General features: G+C 22.4%; 1 protein-coding gene across 1 annotated transcript in view; it reads left to right on the forward strand.

The window, feature by feature from the left end:
* LOC117179359 (E3 ubiquitin-protein ligase HERC2) overlaps positions 1–19,629 on the forward strand; it is a 67,872-nt gene extending 48,243 nt beyond the window's left edge. Inside the window, exons 8-10 of the mRNA XM_033371059.1 lie at positions 2,348–2,571; positions 11,458–11,612; positions 18,805–19,629. Of these exons, the coding sequence (XP_033226950.1) occupies positions 2,348–2,571; positions 11,458–11,612; positions 18,805–19,038 (613 nt within the window). The 3' untranslated portion in view covers positions 19,039–19,629. The remainder of the gene's footprint in view (positions 1–2,347; positions 2,572–11,457; positions 11,613–18,804) is intronic.
* Positions 19,630–20,581: the final 952 nt, after the last annotated feature.

A 20,581-nucleotide genomic window follows, 5' to 3' on the forward strand; every position in this document is an offset into this window, starting at 1 on the left:
ACAAATTATATAAATTTTCAACTAAATAATTTGAAAAATGGATGTGATATTAGTTCAAATTTTAATACATTAATTTTTTTTTTCGTTTCCAAAATATTTTAACTGAATATTTGAATTTTTAAACTAGAAAGTATCAATTTCAACCAAAAATGGAGTAGTTTTCTTTTCTTTTGAGAGATAGTTAATTGTTGATTTGAAAAAAAAAATTAATTTTCTACAAAACCGTTTAATTGTATACCAAATATTTCTATTTTCTACCAAATTGTTGAATTTTAAAGACAGAAGAACAAATTTTGTACAAAACAGTTGAATTTTCAACCCGGGAATATTAATTTACAATAAAAAATTAATTTTTAACAAAAAAAATACGAATTTGCAACTAATTTTATTTGAATAATTTTTATTTTATATTTTTCATTTCTAATTTTTTTTTATCAAAATAGTTGAGCAAAACGAATATTTTCTACCAAATTGTTGAATTTTAAAGTCAGAAGAACAAATTTTGTACAAAACGGTTGAATTTTCAACCCGGAAAGATTAATTTACAATAAAAAATTAATTTTTAACAAAAAATACGAATTTGCAACTATTTTTATTTGAATAATTTTTATTTTATATTTTTTCATTTCTAATTTTTTTTATCAAAATAGTTGAGCAAAACGAATTTTTTCTACCAAATAGTTGTATTTTTGACCATATTGTCGAATTTTTAAACCAGAATGACAAATTTTCTACAAGACAGTTGAATTTTCAACCAATCAGTTGAATTTACAACAAAATAGTTAAATTTTCAGTAAAAAAAGAATTTTTTAACAAACGAAAATAATTTTAAATAAAAATTATTATTCTTTCACCAAGAAAAATAACTTTTAAGAAAATAAATCAACTTTTAACATAGAAGTTGAATTTTCAGTCTAAAAAAATAAATTTTCAACAAATTATATAAATTTTAACTAAATACTAGATTGAAAAATGGATCTGATGATAGTCCATAGTTTATTTGAATAATGTTTAGTTTATATTTTTTGTTTTCAAAAATTTTTAACTAAATATTTAATTCTTCAAACTAAAAATATTATTCACGACCAAAAATGGAGTAGTTAGATTTTCGGTTTAAGAGAGTTATTTTAAATTAGAAAAAACTAATTTTCTACAAAACAGTTGAATTTTCAACAAAAGTTCAATTTTTTCTTCAAAAATTAATTTTCAACATTTAAGAATGTATTTTCAACTAAACATATAATTCTTGAACCAAAAAAAAAATAACTTTGAAAAAAATTGACCAAATTTGAAACAAGTAACAATTGAAAAATTAGTCATTTTGTTGAAAATTGAACTAATTTTGATGGGTTGAAAATTGAACTGTTTTGTAGAAAAATCGTCTTCTTGGCATGAAAATTCAACAATTGAGTAGAAAATCAAACTATCTGGTTTAAAATTAACTTTGTTGTTGAAAATTGAAACCTTTTTTAATAAATTAAACTATTTTTCAATGAAAATTTAACTAGTGGGTAAACAAAGAAACTTCTTGTTGAAAAATCATATTTCTGGGTTGAAAATTTAAGTGTTTCTAGATGTTTTTATATGAAAAATTAATTATTTTGATTAAAAGTTTATCTTTTTTGGTTGACAAATACGCGTTTTTTTGTTAGAAAATTTATCTAATCCATTTCTGGTTGGAAATTTATTTTTCATAAATTGAAAAATAAACTATTTGGTAGAAAATTCATTCAACTTGTTAAAAATTAATTTTTTAAACTGAAAATTTTATAATTCCATTTCTGGTAAAAATATCTTTTTGTTGAAAATAAACTTGTTTTAAATCAACTGTTTTCTAAAAAAAAGGTGTTTTTTTTTGCTTGAAAATATAGCTTTTGCTGGTGGAATTTAATTTTTTGAAAATTCGTGTTTTTTCAATTATTTTATGAACGAAAAATTTTAGGATTGCATTTTTTATTTTTAAAAAACATCTTTCCTGTGGAAAAAATATCTTTTTATCAATCATTTATACTCTTGGGTTGGAAATTCAACTTTTTAGTGAATGATTCACCTGTCTTCTACAAAATTTGTATTTTTGGCTTTGAATTCCAGTTTTTTGGTTGAATTTTTACCTTTTTGTTTGAAAATTTCACCATAAAGGTTAAAAATGCATCTTTGTCGGTGGAAAATTAAATTATTTTGATAAAGTGATATTTCTTGGTCGAAATTGAACTTTTTTGTTAAAAATTCGTTCTCTTGTATTGAAAATTCATCTTTTATGGTATAAAATTCTCTTTTATTGGTCAAAATGACTTTTAAAATTAATATTCTCGAGACTTATTATATAATTATCTATTTTTTCTGGCAGGTATCGAAAAATAACACCAGAAAATAGACACGAGTATGTAAAACTCGCTCTAAATTATAGACTTCATGAATTCGATTCTCAAGTAGCGGCTGTGAGAGAAGGTTTATCGAAAGTTGTTCCTGTTCCTTTACTTACTTTATTCAGTGGATCTGAGTTGGAAACTATGGTGTGCGGAAGTCCCGACATTCCGCTGAGTTTATTAAAATCAGTCGCTACCTATAAAGGTTTGTATTTTATTAGATTTTTAAAGGTTTCAAAAATTTTACACATATTACCAAATGTTTCTCAAAGATTTCATATATGTTTAGCACAGATTCCGGATAGATTTATCAGATTTCACAAAAAATTGAATGATTTTTCAACGATGTCACACATGTCTTAAATATTATAAAATATTTCACAAATGTTTTGCCTAAATCTTGGATTGATTTAAAAGATTTCACAAATAATTCAATTATTTCATAAACATTTTCGATAGATTTTGAAGGGTGCACAAATATTTCGATGATTTCCCAGAGATTAAAAAACAATTCACAAATATTTCGCCAAAATTTTGGATAGAGTTGAAAGTTTTTACATAGATTTAAATTATTTTATCAATATTTTCAAGATTTTAAAGATTATTTCATAAAAATTTTAGATATATTTCAAAGAGTGCACAAAGATTTTAATAATTTTACAAATATCAGATATTTTAAAAATATTTCGCAAAGATTTTAAAAAGATTTTTAAAAGATTTTAATTTTGTCCATAACATTAAAAAGATTTTACAAAGATTTCGGATGCATTAAAAAGATTCCACCGACTTCAATGATTTCAATAAAAATCAGAAAAATTTCACAAAGAATACAATTATTTGTTAAGGATTTCCAAGATTTTAAATATTTTGCAAAGATTTCGGATAGATTTAAAAGATTTTAAAAAGACTTCAAAGATTTCAATAATTTCGCAAACATTACGAAATAATTCAAAAATATATTTCAAATATTTTGCAAAGATTTCCAAGGATTTTAAAAAGATTTTTATTATTTCCCAAAGATTTGACAAATGTTTGGCAAATATTTTGGATGGATTTAAAATATTTCAAAAAGACTTCAATGATTTAAATAATTTCAGTAATTTCAGAAATATTTCGAAAATATTACAAATATTTTCAAAGGTATTAGAGTGAATTCACAAAGGTGATTTCCCAAATATTTTTTAAATTTCAAAAAATATCTGATAGGTTAACAAATATTTCATAGAAATTTCAGATAAATTGCAAAGAGTCCACAAAGATTTCAATAATTTTACAAATATCACATATTTCAAAATTTTTTCAAATGTTTCTCAAAGATTTTAGAAATATTTTTAAAAGATTTAAAGTAAACATTGAAAAGATTTCACGAAGACTTCAATGATTTGAATGATTTTGGAAATATTGTCAAATATTTCCAAAATCTTGAAAAGATTTCCAAAGATATCACAAAGATTTCTATTATTTTCTGAGGATTTTGAAGATTTTAATTGTTTCACAGAGATTTCGGATAAATTAAAAAAAAAATTAAAGACTTTAATGATTTAAATAATTTCAATAATTTTGGAAATATTAAAAAAATATTGAAAATATTTCCAAAAATATTATAGTGATTTCACAAAGGTACCAATAATTTTCCAAATATTTTCAAGATTTTAAAGATTATTTCATAAAAATTTCAGGTATATTTCGAAGAGTGCATAAAGATTTCAATAATTTTACAATTATCAGAAATATCAAAAATATTTCAAATATTTTTAAAATATTTTAATTATGTCCCAAAGATTTCAAAGATTTTACAAAGATTTAAAAGATTTCTGATACATTAAAGAGATTCCACAAAGACTTCAATGATTTAAATAATTTCGGAAATATTACCAAAGATTTCCAAAATATTGAAAAGATGTCCAAAAATATCAGAAATATTTTACAAAGATTTCGGATAGATTTAAAAAAAATTTTGAAAGACTTCAAAGATTTAAATAATTTCAATAATTTTGGAAATATTTTAAAAATATTAAAAAGATTTCCAAAAATATTATAGTGATTTCACAAAGATTTCAATGATTTTCCAAAGATTTAAATAATTTTACAATTATCAGATATTTCCAAAATATTTTTAAAATTTTGCAAAGATTTTAGAAATATTTTTAAACAAATTTAATTATTTTCCAAAAATTTAAAAGATTTTGTAAAGATTTAAAATATTTGGGAAAAATTTAAAAGATTTAAAAGACTTCGTATACATTAAAAAGATTTCACAAAGACTTCAATGATTTAAAAATTTCCAAATTTCCAAAAATATCAGAAATATTTCACAAAGATTTCAATTATTTTCTAAGGGTTTCAAAGCTTTTAATTATTTCACAAAGATTTCGAAAAGATTTTTAAAAAAATTTTAAAGACTTCAATGATTTAAATAATTTTAATAATTTTAGATATATTTTAAAAATATTGAATATATTTCCAAAAATATTATAGTGATTTAACAAAGATTGCATTGATTTTCCGAAGATTTTCAAGATTTTAAAGATTATTTCATAAACATTTCAGATATATTTCAAATATTTTGCAAAGAATTTAATGATTTTTCAACAATGTCACACATGTCTCAAATATTACCAAATATTTCAAAAACATTTGAAAGATTTAACAAATACTTCATTAAAGATTATTGATTCATTTAAAAGATTTCACAAAGATTTCAATTATTTTACAAATATTATCATATATATTATGCAAATATTTTTAATAATTCGCAAAGGCGTCTAAAAGTTTCAGAAATGATTTTAATGATTGCCCAAAGATTTGTCAAATATTTCAGATAGATTTAAAAGATTCAAAAAGACTTCAATAATTTCATTAATTTCAGAAAGATTTCAGTTGACTTTTCACGATCAAAATATAAATTTTTAAAGAAAAAATAAGTTTCTACAAACATGAAGATTAAATTTTTAATCCCAAAAGACGAATTTTGAACCAAAAAGGATTATAACAAACATATCGATGTATAATTTTTAAGAAAAAAATTATTTTTTTACGTCTGGAAAAGTTTTGATATATAAAAAAATATAGGCAGAACCTAATAATTGCGACATCTTACAAACTAATGGCAGCATTAATATAACATTAAATTTTACCCAAGTTGTTGAATTTTTGATCAAGAAAGATTAATTTTTATCAAAATAGTTCAAGTTTCAACTAGAGAGATAAGTTTTTAACTAAAAATATAAATGTTCAATAAAAAAACGATTTCATAACAAAGTGGTTCAACCAAATCTTTAAATAAAAATAGTTGAATATTCAAGCAAAGAAGAATATGTTTTAACTGAAAAGTTGCCTATTCATAAAAAAAAGGAATTTCTACTAAAACAGATGAATTTTTAAATCCAAAAGATAAATTTTCAGAAAAAAAATTTGGAATTTCGGTTAAAAAAGATTTTAGTCGACTTTTCACGATCAAAATATTATTTTTTAAGCAGGAAATAAATTTATTTAAAAAATTGAATTATCAACCAAAAAAGACGAATTTTTAACCAAAAGAAAAATGATTTTCAAACAACAATTAGATGGATTTTTATCCAAAAAAGATTACATTTCTTTGTAATTTAAAAAAATTAACAATTTTAAAAAAATAGTTGTATTATCATCCAAAGAGATTTCAGTTGACTTTTAAAAATAAAAATATGAATTTAAAACAAAAATAAGTTTCTATGAAATATTTTAATTTTCACCAAAACAGCATACTTTTCAACCAAAAAGTGTGACTTATTAAAAAAATTGATTGTTTTCAACTAAACAGTTGAATTCTTATCCAAGAAAGATAAACTTCTTTTTCTTAAAACAGATGCATTTTTTTTTAATAATAATTTCCAAAAAATAGTTGAAGTTTAATCTAAAAAGATTCCAGTTGACTGTTTAATATCAAAATATTAATTTTTTAACAAAAAATAAGTTTCTACGAAAAAATTGAATTTTCAGGCCAAAAAGGCGATTTTTTACTAAAAAAAATATATAGATTTAGAATTTTTTAAAAACACTTCAATAATTTCAATAATTTCACAAATATTTCAAAATTATTAAAAATATTTCCAAAGGTATTAGAGTGATTTCACAAAGGTTTCAATGATTCCCAAAGATTTTTAAAATTTGACAAAGATATCTGATAGGTTAAAAAATATTTCATAAAAATTTCAGATATATTTCAAAGAGTGTTTAAAGATTTCAATAATTTTACAAATATCAGATATTTCAAAAATATTTCAAACATTTCTAAAAAGTTTTAGAAATCTTTTAAAAATATTTTTATGATGTCCTAAAGATTTTAAAGATTTTACAAAGAATAAAAATATTTCCGAAAGATTTTGAATACATTAAAAAGATTTCACAAAGACTATAATGATTTCAATAATTTCGGAAATATTACCAAATATTTTCAAAATATTTAAATGATTTCCAAAGATATCAGAAAGATTTCAATTATTTTCTAAATATTTCAAAGATTTCAAATATTTCGCAAAGATTTCGGATAGATTTAAAAGATTTAAAAAAGAATTCAATTTTTTTAATAATTTCAATAATTTTGGAAATATTTCAATAATATTGAAAAGATTTTCAGAAATATTAGAGTGACTTCACAAAGATTTCAACGATTTTCCAAATATTTCCAAGATTTTTAAGTTTATTTCATAAAAATTTCAGATATATGTCGAAGAATGCACAAAGACTTTAATAATTTTAAAAATATCTGATATTTCAACAATATTTTCAATATTTCGCAAAGATTTTAGAAATCTTTTTAAACTATTTTAATTATTTTACAAAATTTCAAAGATTTCACAAAGATTTAAAAGATTTCGAATAGATTAAAAATATTTCACAAAGACTATAGTAATTTTAATAACTTCGGAAATATTACCAAATATTTTCAAAATATTGAAAAGTTTTTCAAAGATATTAGAAAGATTTTACAACGATTTTAATGATTTCCCAAAGGTTTACAAATTTCACAAAGATTTCAAAGATTTCGCAACAATTTCGTGTCGATTAAAAAGATTTTACAAAAACTTCAATAATATCAACAATTTCACAAACATTACCAAATATTTCAAGAATATATTTCTAATATTTTGCAAAGATTTCCAAACATTTTTAAAAGATTTTAATTATTTTCCAAAGTTTGACAAATATTTCGGATAGAGTTCAAATATTTCCAAAAGACTTCAATTATTTCAATAATTTCACAAATATTTCAAAAATATTGAAAAGATTTCCAAAAGTACTAGTGATTTCACAAAGATTTCAATAATTTTCCAAAGATTTAAAAAATTATTTCATAAAAATTTAAAATATATTTCAAAGAGTGCAAAAAGATTTCAATAATTTTAGAAATATCAGATATTTCAAATAATTTGTAAAAATTTTACAAAAGTTTTTACAATATTATAATTATTTTCCGAAAAGATTTCAAAGATTTCAAAAAGACTTCAATGATTTCAGTAATTTCACAAATATTTCTAAAATATTGAAAAATTTCCAAAGGGAATTAGATTCATTTCACAAAGGTTTCAATGATTTCCCAAATGTTTTAACAATTTCACAAAGATATCTGATAGGTTAACAAATATTTCATAGAAATTTCAGATAAATTTCAAAGAGTGCACAAAGATTTCAATAATTTTACAAATATCAGATATTTTCAAAATATTTCAAATATTTTGCAAAGATTTTAATTACATCCCAAAGATTTCAAAGATTTTACAAAAATTTTAAAGATTTCGGATAAATTAAAAATATTTCACAAAGACTGCAATGATTTCAATAATTTCGAAAATATTACCAAATATTTCCAAAATAGTGAAAAGATTTCCAAAGATATCAGAAATATTACATGAAGATTTCAAAGACTTTAAATATTTCGCAAAGATTTCGGATAGATTTAAAAGATTTTGAAAAGACTTCAATTATTTCAGTAATTTCACAAATATTTCAAAAATATTGAAAATATTTCCAAATGTATTAGAGTGATTTCAAAAAGATTTCAATGATTTTCCAAAGATTTTAAAGAATATTTCATAAAAACTTCAGAAATAAATTACAAAGAGAGCAAAAAGATTTCAATAATTTTACAAATATCAGATATTTTAAATATTTCGCAAAGACTTTTAAAAAAATCTTAATTATTTTCCAAATATTTCACAATGGTTTAAAAGATTTCGAACAGATTAAAAAGATTTCACAAAGACTTTAGTGATTTCAATAATTTTGGAAATATTTTCAAATATTTCAAAAATATTGAAAAGATTTCACAAAGAATTCAATAATTTTCTAAGGATTTCAAAGATTTGAAATATTTCGCAAAGATTTTGGATAGATTTAAGAGATTTCATAAAGATTTCAATTAATTCTCTTAAATTCCAGATAGATTTGAAAGATTGCAGAAATATTTCAATGATTTCCCAAAGATTTAAATAATTTCACAAATATTATCACATATTAGGGAAATATTTTTAATATTTTGCAACAATGTCGAAAGATTTCAGAAATATTTTACAACGATTGGAATGATTTTCCAAGTATTTGACAAATATTTCGCAAAGATTTCGGATAGAATTAAAAAAATTTCAAAAACCCTTCAATGATTATTAAATATTTCATAAAAAATTTTAGACAGATTTCAAAGAGTGCACAAAGATTTAAATGATTTTACAAATATTATCCGATGTTTAAAAAATATTTCAAATGTTTTGTTGAAAGTTCATTGTTTATATTCGTTTAAAATTAATTTTTTCAAACTAAATATTTAAGTATTCTATTTTTGGTTGAAAATTGATAGTTTTCATTTGAAAATTTAGGTTTCTGATTGAAAATTCGTTTTTTTTTTGGTAGAAAATTAATCTTCTTGATGAGAAAATATATCTTTTTGGTTTGAAATTCATCTCTTTGGTTGAACCAGATATATTTTAACTAAAATTTCATCTCTTCAATTTTCGGTGGCAAAATTATCTTTTTTAGTTAAAAATTCATCTTTTTTGTATAAATTAATCTTCTTTGTTGACAATGATTTAAAAAAAAAAAAAATTTTAATTATTTTACTTAAAGATTCATCATGTTATTTGAAAATTCATTTTTTGTTTGTTTAAAATTCAACTATTTCAGTAAAAGATTCTTCATCTTCGTTGAAAATTCATCACTTTTTTTGAAAATGTTTTTTTTTTTTTGAAATTAGCTTTTTTACTTGAAAATTTATCGTTTTCGTATAAATCAATCTGATTATTCGAAACGAAATCATTTTAGTTGAAAATTAAATGATTCAAGTTACAAATTCATAATTTTATTTAACATTGTTCTGTGTTATTTTAAAATTCAACTATTCCAGTTGAAGATGTATCATTTTATTTTTCAATTCCTTCACTTTCTTTGAAAATATAAATATTTGTTGAAAAATTACTTTTTTCTTTGTTACAAATTAATTTTTTTAACACTATAAATGTAATTATTCCATTATTTTAATTGACAATTCATCCCTTCGTTTGAACATTAATTTTTGTAACTAAAAATTTAACTTCTTTATTTAAAATTCAACTGTTTCAATTGAAGATTATTTTTTTGAAAATCAGTTTTTTTGTAATTAGTTGTTTTTTTTACTTAAAATTGAACTGTTCTAGTTAAATATCCCATCGTTTTAGTTATAAATTTTTCGTTGAATATCCGTCTTTTTGGTACAAATTAATCTACTTGGTTGAAAATAAATCTTTTTTGGTTGAAAATTCAATAATTCCAATTAAAAATGTCTAATTTTAGCTTAAATTTTTGTTTTATTGTTTTAAAACTCAACTGTTCCAGTTGAAGATATCATTTTATTTGAAATTTAATCGCTTTGTTTGAAAATTTAAATATTTTTTGCAAAATTATTATTACTTGTTTGAAAATTAGTTTTTTTAAACTGAAAATGTAAATATTTCAATTAAATATTCCATTATTTTAATCGAAAATTCATCCCTTCTTTTGAAAATCCAATTATTTCACTCAAATAGTCATCATTTTATTTGAAAATTAATTTCTTCTGTTTAAAATTCAACTGTTGATGTTGAAGATTCTTCATTGTAGTTTACAATTTATCATTTTTTTAATTTAGTAATTTTTATGAAAATTGTTTTTTTTTTACTGAAAATGTAACCATTCCAGTTAAATAATCCATCTTTTTAGTTAGAAATTCATCTCTTTGGCTGAACATTAAATATTTTAACTAAAATTTAACTTGAAGTTGAAGATATCATTTTATTTGAAAATGAATCGCTTTGTTTGTAAATTTAAATATTTATGGAAAATTATTATTATTTTTTTTTAATGAGTTTTTTTAAATTGAGAATTTTGAAAATAAAACTACTTGGTTAGAAGTGAAAATCATTGATTAAAAATTCATCAATTCGAGTTGAAAATTTATAACTTTGAATAAGAATTTAACTATTCCATTTTCGGTTGAAAACTGATCTTTTTGATATAATAGTTCGACTATTTGATTGAAAATTTATATTTTTTATTTGAAAATTCAACTACTTCGTTAAAAAATAGACAAATTTGTCTATTTAATTTGAGACATTAACCATAATGATTTTACCTATACATTAACTGAATTTTAAGCATAAAGAGATAAAATACAAATATTTTTCGAATTATTTAAATTTATAGACACAGGGGAAATTTTCTAAACGATTTATTGTGCTTTTAGTATTATTTAATTAATCGATGGTGCTAATATATTTAAGAATATCTTTTAATCTAATTTTTCAAAGCTGTCTAAATTAATCATATGAACTGAATCTCTAAAAAGTGAAGAAAAAAACATTATTTTTAATAATATCGCGAAACTGTATGCATATTGCAAACCGATTGTTTTTAAAAATGAAAAATATTTAAATGATTCCGTACTACGAATAATTATACCCGGAAAAAACTGGGAATTCTCAGGTAATTTTTTTTCAAGGATTTGAGTAGACACCCTGATATTAAAAAAATAATTTGATATTAAACAATCTACAATTTAATTAATACATTTTTCAATTCTCCTCGGAAATAATGCCCTATTTTTCAGGTATAGAAACAAGTTCTCCTCTAATTCAATGGTTCTGGGAAGTGATGGAAGAATTTTCAAATCAGGAGAGGTCGCTTTTCCTTCGATTTGTTTGGGGAAGAACACGACTACCCCGAACAATTGCAGATTTCAGAGGAAGAGATTTTGTCCTGCAGGTAAGACTATTTAACACTTTTTTAAATTTATTACAATATTTTTCTACTATTTTGAAAAAAAAGAGGCTAAAGACACTATTTTCAAATTAAAAAGACAAATTTTCAAGCAAGAAAGCTTTTTTAGTCAATAAAGACCCAAAAAATCATCAAAAATGTTGAATTTTCAAACCAAAAATTTAAGCTTTCAACAAAACAATTAAATGTCCAACCATTGTTAAATTTTAATCTTAGAAAATGAATTTTCAAAACACAAAGAAATTAATTTGCTAACAAACAAACAAAAAAATTAATTTATAATAAATCACATATATTTTTAACTAAATATTATGAACAATGGATGTAATGTCAATCCAAATTTGACTTGATTGAATTTTAGTTTATATTTTTTACGTTTCCAATTTTTTTTTTTTAATTATCTTGAAAAAAATAGTTGAGTTTTCAAAAAAAAAAAAGAAAAAAGTCAGCTTAAATTATGAATAACATTAATAATTTTCAACAAAAAGAAAAAGATTTTTATTAGAAATACAAAAAATGTTTGATTTCACCAACAAAGACGAATTTTCAACAAAATAAATTTTTTTAACCAATTACTTTAAACAATTCATGGGATTTACATCCATATTTCATGTGACAAATTTGTGGTTTATATTTTTTTAGCTTCTACATTTTTTTTTTAATAGTTGAATTTCTAACCGAAAAAAAATCAATTTAAAAAAAATGGAGTAGTTACATTTTCGTCAAGGAGAATTAATGTTTAATAAATATAAAAAAAAAAACAAATTTCTCCATCACCGTTTAATTTTATACCAAATTACTGAATTTTCAAGTAAAAAAATTTTTTTAATAATATAAATAAAATAAAATAAATAAATAAATAAAAGGTTAAAATGTCATTATTCATAAAAAAAAAATTGAATTTTTTACAACAGCAAATTATTTTCAATTAATCAGTTGAATTTACAACCAAACGGGAGAATTTTAAGTTACAAAATTAATTTTTAACAACAACAAAAATAACCGAATATTCAGCTAAAAATATAAATCTTTACCCAAAAAATAATTAACTCTTGAGAAGCTTTTTATTTTTATACATTACACTGAAGAGTTGAATTTTTAACGATAATTTTAAAAGATGATATTTAAAAAAAAGGATTTTATTTAAAAACAAAAATAGTCGGATTTACCCCAATAAATGCGAAATTTTCAAAAAAAAATCCATTTATTTGACTGAAAAAGAATTTTGAACAAAATGCATGAATGAAACTCAATAGTTAAATTTTCTATCTAACTGTCTACTTTTCAAGCCTAAACTACAAATTTTCTACAAAATAGTTAAATTTCCAAACCGAAAATGTGAATTGTTAAACCAAAAATTTAATTTTTAATCGTAAGAGATTAATTTTTAACCAAAGTTTAGCATTTTTAACCAAAAAAGATGGAATTTCTACAGTAAGAGATAAATTTTTAAACCAAAAAAAATGGATTGTCAAAAAATATTTGTACAAAAATTGATTTTTTATTTAAAAAAAAAAGAACTTTCAACGAAATACATTAATTTTTAACCCAATATTAGTTATAGTTTCTACCAAACTGTTAAATTTTCGAACCTAAAATAAGATTTTTGTACAAAACAGTTGAATTTCCAACAAAAAAGTCAATTATCGACTGAAATAGATTAATTTTTAAGTTGAGAGTTATATTTTCAACAAAAAATATTGACTTTCTATAAAAAAAAAGAAGAATTATTTACAAAACAGTTGAATTTTGAACGAAAAAGTTATGTTTGAACCGAAATAGGTTCATATTTTTACAAGTCTGTTACGCTTTTAATTAAAAAATTGATTTTTTATTTCAAAAAATAGGAATTTTCTACAAAATACACCAATTTTGAACCAAATATTAGTTAAATTTTCTACCAAATCGTAAACAAATTTCGAATCTAAAATACGAGTTTTCTACAAAACAGTTAAATTTTCAACAAAAAAGTTCATTTTTAATCGAAATAGATTAGATTTTAACCAGGCAGTTACATTTTGAACCAAAAAAAAATTGATTTTCTACAAAAAAAGACGAATTTTCTATAAAATTCATCTATTTTTAACCAAAAATTAGTTAAATTTTCAACAAAGCAACTAATTTCCATCCGGAATAGGTTAATTTTCAACCAAACTGTTACGCTTTTAATAAAAAATTGATTTTCTATAAAAAAGACGAATTTTGAACAAAATACACCAATTTTGAACTAAATATTAGTTCCATTTTCTACCAAATTGTTAAATTTTTAAATCAAAGATACGAATTTTTTACAAAACATTTGAATTTTTAACAAAAAAGTTAATTTTGAACCGAAATAGCTTAATTTTCTACCATGCTGTTACTGTTTCAATAAAAATTGATTTTCTGTAAAAAAAAGACGAATTTTCTACAAAATACACCAATTTTTAACCAAATATTAGTTCATTTTTCTGCCAAATCGTAAAAAAATTTCCAATCTAAAATATGAATTTTCTACAAAACAGTTAAATTTTCAACCAAAAAAGTTCATTTTCAACCGAACCAGATTAATTGTCAACCAGATCGATACATTTTTTATAAAAAAATTGAAATTCCACAAAAAGATCAATTTTCAAACCAAAAATATGAATATATAACAAAAAAGTTGAATTGCCAACCAAAAAATTTTTTATTCAAGAAAGAAAATAATTCAATGAAATTGTTGAATTTTGAAGCCAGAAAGTGGAATTTTTTATAAAAAAATTAAATTTTCCACCAAGCAGCATCAATTTGTAAGAAAATTGTTGAACCTTCAGCAAAATGTTTAAGTTTTTAACAACAACAAATATTTTTTAACCAATAATTCAATAGTAGACCTTAACCGAAAAGAATGAACTTTCAACTAAAAATAGTTCGATTTTCTTATCAGGTTGTACCAATTAATTTGAATTTTTCAGATTATCTTATTTAAATTTAATTGAATCATTATTTATTATCTAACTATTATTTATTTATAAATTAAACTAGTTGTTTGGAAATGTATGTACTTTGTGAAAAATTCGCCTTTTTTGTAGAAAATTCATCTTCTTGTTTGAAAAATGATCTTTTCTCGTTCAAAATTCAACCATTTGGATAAAAATGTGTCTTTTATATTTGAAAATTCAACTGTATCGTTGAAAATTTGCATATTTTTTTAAAAATTAAGTTTTTTGTAGAAAATAATTTTTTTGGGTAAAAATTCAATTATTACAGTTAAATATTCATAATTTCAGTTGAAAATTCATCTTTTAGGTTAGAAATAAATTTGTTGGTTTGACAAAAAAAACTGTTTTGTTCAAAAATTCATTTTTTTAAATTGAAGATTCATAATTTTAATTAAAAATTCATTTCTTTTCATTTTCATTTCATTTTATTCAAAACTTGTTTTTTTTTGTTTTTTTTTTTTATGAAGATGAATTTTTTTACTGAAAATTTAACTATTTTATTGAACATTTGTTTCTTTTTTGGTCGAAAATATATTTTTTTTATTAAACTGAAAATACTATTATAGTTGAATATTTCATAGTTTTAGTTGAAAATTATTATTTTTTTTAATATTGATTTTCTTAACTTAAAACTGAATTAAGTTTTGGTTGACAATTTATCTTTTTTATTCAATTTTTTTCTAGAAATTTAACTACTAATTATTCTTATTCCTGTTAAAAGTTTGTTTACTTTGATAGGGAATTCAATTATATCTTTAAAATGCATATATTTAGTTTAAAAATGGTATTTTTCGGTAGAAAATTAATATTTTTTTGGGGGAAATTAATCTTATGATTTAAAAAATCATCTTTTTGGTTAAAAATCAAATATTTCAATTAAATATTCATCATTTTAGTTTTAAAAAATCATCTGTTGTTTTAAAATTCCGTTAGTTTAGTTGAAGATTCATAATTTTATTGGAAAATTCATTGATTTAAACAATTAATTTCTCTGGTTAAAAAGTAGGCTATTTGATTAAAAACTTTTTTTTTGGTTAGAAATATTTGTTTCTTAAACTGAAAATACTATTGCAGTTGAATATTCCATAATTCTAGTTACAAATTCATTTTTTTGTTTTAACATTGATTTTGTTAACTTAAAACTTAATTTTTTTTTAAATTCAACTACTAATTATTTATATTTATGTTACAAAATTTTCTACTTTGATTCAAAATTCAACTGTATCGTTAAAATTCATATATTTATTTTGAAAATGGTATTTTTCGGTAGAAGATGAATCTTCTTTTGTTTGGAAATTAATCTTATGATTTAAAAATTCATCTTTCTGGGTAAAAATTAAAATATTTTAGTTAAATATTCAGCATTTTAATTGAAAATCCATCTGTTTGCTTTTAAATTCCGCTACTCCAGTATAAGATTCCTAATTTTATTTGAAAATTTATTTCTTTTGTTAAAGAGTGAGCTATTTGATTGAAAACTTGTTTCTTTTTTTGGTTACAAACATTTTTCTTCTTTAAGTAAAAATATTATTACAGTTGAATATCAATATTCCATAATTTTAGTTGAGAATTTTTTTTTAACTTAAAACTTAATTATTATTATATTTTTGTTGAAAAGTCAACTACTAATTATTCTTATTTCTGTTGACAATTTCTTATTGTTTAAAAATTCAAGTATGTCAATTAAATATTTATCATTTTAGTTTTAAATTCATCCGTTTGGTTTCAAATTCCGCAATTCCAGTTAAAGATTTAGAATTTTATTTAAAAATTCATTTATTTAAAAAATTCACTTCTTTTGTTACAAAGTGAGCTATTTGATTAAAAACTTGATTTTTTTTGTTACAAATTTTTTTTTCCTAAACTGAAAATACTATTATAGTTGAATATTTATATATAATATTTTTATGAATTTTGGTTGAAAATTGTTCTTCTTTGGTACATTTTTTTTAAATTTATCTACTAATTATTATTCTTTTTGTTAAAAATTGTTCTACTTTGATTGAAAATGCAACTATATCGTTAAAATTCATGTATTTATTTAAAAAATGTATTTTTCAGTAGAAAATTAATCTTTTTGTTTGGAAATTAATCTTATTGTTTACAAATTAATCTTTTTGGTTAGAAGTGAAAGTATTTCATTAAGATATTCATCACTTTAGTTAAAAATTCATTTAAACTTTAAAAACTTTTTTAAACTCAAAATACTATAGTGTCAAAATTTGTCAAACTGGACACTTTTTTTTATGAGTTGTGATTTTTCTGCGGGAATGCGTGATAAGTTAGAGTTAAGTTAGAACGAATTCTATTTGTTTATAAAAAGTGTTGCTAATTTCATCAATATTTATTCAACAATGGTAAAATGATTTTTATTTTATAGAATGAACATATTTAACGAAGCATGCCAAGAATTATGGCGATTGTTTGTACTGATCGGGAGAAAAAAATTAATTAAGAGGGCAATGCTAAAAAAGTTCAATAACAATAACGACTCAAAAAATGAAAATTTTGCAAAAATGTCTTAGGGCCATTTTATTTATGTGAAACTCTAATTTATCACGCATTTCTGAAGAAAAATCACAACTCATAAAAAAAAGTGGCCCACTTGACAAATTTTGACACTATAACAGTTGAATATTACATAATTGCAGTTGAACATTAATTTTTTTTAACATTAATTTTTTTAACTTAAGAATAAATGATTATTATTTTAATTCAACTACTAATTATTTTTATTCAGCTATATCGTTAAAATTCAACTATTTGGTTGAAAAGTTATATTTTTCTGGTAGAAAATTAATTTTTTCATTTGAAAATTAATCTTATGGTTTAAAAATTAATATTTTTTGTTGAAAATTAAAGTATTTCAGTTAAATATTCAGCATTTAATTGAAAACCTATCTTTTTGCTTTTAAATTCCATAATTTTAGTTGGGAATTGTATTTTTTCAACATTGATTTTTTTAACTTTAAACTTAATTATTCTAAATTATTTATTTTAATTAATTAGTTTGGAAATTAATATTTTTTTAAATTTATCTTTTTGGTTAAAAGTGCAAGTATTTCAATCAAATATTCAACAGTTTAGTTCGAAATTCATCCGTATTTAAGCTGTTTGATTGAAAACTTATTTCTTTTTTGGTGAAAAATATTTTTTTTCTTGAACTGAAAATACTATTACAGTTGAATATTTCATAATTTTAGTTGAAAATTGATTTTTTTGTTTATAAATTGATTTTTTTAATTCAAAACTTTATTATTATTTTAAATTCAACTACTAATTATTTTTATTTCTGGTTGAAAATTTGTCTACTTTGATTGAAAATTCAACTACGTTGTTAAAATTGACGTACTTTGTTTAAAACTGGTATTTTTCGGTAGAAAATTAATCTTTTTTTGTTTGGAAATTAATCTTATTGTTTAAAAAATCATCTTTTTGGTTAAAAATGAAAATATTTCGGTTAAATATTTATTATTTTAGTTGAAAATTTATCTGTTTGCTTTTAAATTCCACTATTCCAGTTGAAGATTCATAATTTTATTTTAAAATTCATTTATTTTACTAATGTTTGCTCTGTTTTAAAAGATGTTTAGCATGGACGTCATGATTTAAAATAAATATATTTTGCGACAAATATGAATGTTACTTTTAACCCTCAAAGTACATTGTGGGTATCAGATACCCCAAGAAATTTTCAAACTCTTATAAACCATACTTAATTCGAAAAAATTGAGTGTCGCCATCTAACTTTAGTTGTTAGACACTAACTGTAAGTAAAGTCGTTTTGCATACTGCTTCAAGCGTCAATCTGCTAGCAGCAGCTCCTGAAAGTGGAGGTAAAAAAATCGTGGGGTGCAAATAAATATCTTTTTGAAAGCCCCCATGTTGCAATATTTTTTTGCATGAAAGTACACTATTTCAAAAGTATAGTCATAAATTTTCAGGTTAAAATAATTAAAATTGCGTGAGTTATGAAATTTGAAGTAAAAAACCCCGTTTTTTTTCACTTTTTTTGTTTAAGAATTTTTTTAACAAACTTAAAATAAATAAATGGCTATAAAATCAAATCTACCTTATAAAAGATACCTTAAACTATATCGGATAATTTTATTGTGAGAAAATACTCAATAGGGGTTAAACAATACATGATTAAATACGCTGGGGTCTATAACACCCACGATGCACTTTACCTTGAGTAAATATTTATTTTCCAGGTCATGGACAAGTACAACCCACCAGACCATTTTCTCCCCGAAAGCTACACCTGCTTTTTTCTTCTGAAAATGCCAAGATACTCCTGCAAACCGGTCCTTCGTCAAAAATTAAAATACGCAATTCATTTTTGCAAAAGTATCGACACTGACGAATACGCAAGAGTCCAGGCAGCGACCAATTCCGACACAGACGACACTGATAGTCTCGCCAGCGAGGAACATACATCTCTTTAGCTTTAAAAAAAAATTGCCTAGGTTTTGCCGAATTGTACTGGATGGAAAGTCTTCGCTATCGATTTCTCGATTTCTATTCGTTCGCTTCTTGAAAATCTTGTTCTGTTTTCAGTATTTTTGGACACGCCAACGAATCGACGATGATAAAAAAATCTATGATCGGCTAAACCAGCACAAACTACTCGCTTGTAAACTAAAGGCAAAGATAATTTGTGATAATTAAATCGAGATGGGTAGCACCCAATCGTGATATTTTTAAAATTATGTACACAATTTTGTAAGTATCTCGTTTTACGTTTTCTAGTCTTTCATTAATTTTGCGACGAGCTATTTAAATGTACTTTCGATACTGGCTATTATTTTCCAAGCTGCCGAAGTGTATAGTAAAAAAAAAAGAAAAAATGGAATGAGTGTCGAGTGAAAATGTTACCTGCTGATGGTAATTTTGAGATTTCACGTTGTTTTGTTGAAATTTCACATTGTATAGTTACGTTCTCGCATATATTTATAATAATAATTAATGAATCTAATATTACGAAAGCCATTATTATCTTTTAATTCAATGTAAAGTTGATTAAACTAAAGTCTAAACTAAAAGAACACAAGTCATTGGAATGTTTATCATCATCAGTCAAATCCACTTGTCTGTTATCGCTCTATTTTCTCAGTGAGAAGAAAACATAATTATCATTTTTATGATAAGACTAATCTTTCGATTACAAGAATAGATGTAACCTTGAATTTAAGAACTGGAACAAGTAATTTGAATGCCCTGCTGAAAAGACAGCAGTCACAAAACAGGTTTTAAGCAAATAAGTTCCAGATCCAAGTAGGTGGAAAATATTTCATACCAAGTTTTTTATCTTATGTGTGTGTGTGTGTGTGTTTTTTTTTTTACAACTAGAATCTATTCTCACAGCAGCAGGATATCATATTTGATTTCGTTTATCTCCCGCATTGTCCCAAGTTTTTTATCCCAAGGATATCCTGCCAGACGTAAATTTGAATATCTCAGGGATATCCTCCAAGATAAAATATAGTTATCCCAAGGATATATTTTCAAGCAAAAATCTGGATATCACAAGGATATCCTACATGGGCCAAAAATTGGATATCATGTGAGACGAAAATTTAAATATCCCAGTTATATACTGATGACGGAAATTTAATTATCATAGGGATGCGGGATATCCTGCAAGACGGAAAATTTGATATCTCAGGGATATCCTAACCGGCAGAAATTTGAATATCCTGCAAGGAGAAAATTTAGTTATCTTAAGGATATCCTGCCAAACGAAAATTTGGATATCCCAAGGATATCCTGTAGGGTCGAAATTTGGATATACTGTGAAACGAAAATTTAGTTATCCCAAGGATATCCTATCAAACACAAATTTGGATATCCCAGGGATATCCTGCCAGGCAGACATTTTCATATATTAGGGATATCCTGCCAGGCAGACATTTTCATATATTAGGGATATCCTACCAGGAAGACGTTTGGATATATTAGAGATATCCTGCCAGGAAGACGTTTGGATAT

The sequence above is a fragment of the Belonocnema kinseyi genome, chromosome 9 (genome assembly GCF_010883055.1).
Source record: "Belonocnema kinseyi isolate 2016_QV_RU_SX_M_011 chromosome 9, B_treatae_v1, whole genome shotgun sequence".
Classification (NCBI taxonomy): domain Eukaryota; kingdom Metazoa; phylum Arthropoda; class Insecta; order Hymenoptera; family Cynipidae; genus Belonocnema; species Belonocnema kinseyi.